General features: G+C 32.6%; 1 protein-coding gene across 1 annotated transcript; it reads right to left on the reverse strand.

The window, feature by feature from the left end:
* Nucleotides 1-40: 40 nt before the first annotated feature.
* Nucleotides 41-868, reverse strand: Tsp_14906 (putative FYVE, RhoGEF and PH domain-containing protein 5). Its single transcript, XM_003368256.1, has 3 exons — nt 776-868; nt 272-407; nt 41-198 (listed from the first exon to the last, which is right to left on the reverse strand). Exons 1-3 carry the CDS (start codon nt 866-868, stop codon nt 41-43), a joined length of 387 nt encoding a protein of 128 aa, XP_003368304.1.
* Nucleotides 869-980: the final 112 nt, after the last annotated feature.

Here is a 980-nt window from a genome sequence, read left to right on the forward strand (position 1 = left end):
AAAAGCGAGGATGATTTTTCTTTGGCGAGGAATGTTTCCATCACTTCCCATTCTTTGAGCAACTTTCCGGCCCTGGTTGACCGATTTCATAATCACTGTACAATCGACGCTGCAAGTGGAAACATTTTACGCAAATTGTCCCTTCAACCAAGCCATGTTCAATTTCCAAAGCAACACTCTCCAACAATCGTTTAGCTTCTGTAAAAATTAATCAAAAAAGCGAATTTAAATTAGCCAAAAAATAAAATATTCAATTCTTGATCAAAATTACCAAGCGCTGATTTATATTCTTCTGAATTTGGAGAGCAATATTTCAAATAAGTTGACAACAAAAGCGGATAACGGCAAATTCGTTGATGAACACAGTCCAGCTGATGCACCAAAAGTAAACCGCCGAAATGCTTTTTCTAAATCAATATCAATATTATACAAATCGAAAAAAAAATTCACTCTTCTTATACAGTATACTGTTAAATTTAAATTATAGAAAATGACGTTCAGGCGCCTTTTTCTTTTTTATCAAAGCACCACCGAACATGTAATAGTTCTTGTTGTTGTTCCAATTATGTCAATATAAATATTACTTAAAGAAAGTGAATAATTGTATTTTAGAAGGAAGAAAAAAAGCAACCTAAAAATGCCAAAATGAAAGCAAAACTTACGTCTACATATCAGATAAATTAAACCAGAAAAAAGTTCTCAATAAAACGATTGACAAGAATTTATAAAATAATGCATATCCTGAATGATGTGAAAAAAATTGAACTTCAATGACCTCAAAATTATGTACTGCCGCGGCGAAATCAGGATATTGCCTGCAATTTTGAATAAGTTGTGTTGCCAATTCTTCTTTTTGTTGTAAAAACATTCGCACTCATCTTCAAAAATGACCCACTTTTAAAAGAATATCGGCATTTGTGGTTCGTGATGGTCCTAAAATCAACAGATCATACTGCGGAATTTTTTTTTCTCCTGAAACA

This window comes from Trichinella spiralis (assembly GCF_000181795.1).
Source record: "Trichinella spiralis strain ISS 195 chromosome Unknown Scfld2807, whole genome shotgun sequence".
NCBI lineage: Eukaryota > Metazoa > Nematoda > Enoplea > Trichinellida > Trichinellidae > Trichinella > Trichinella spiralis.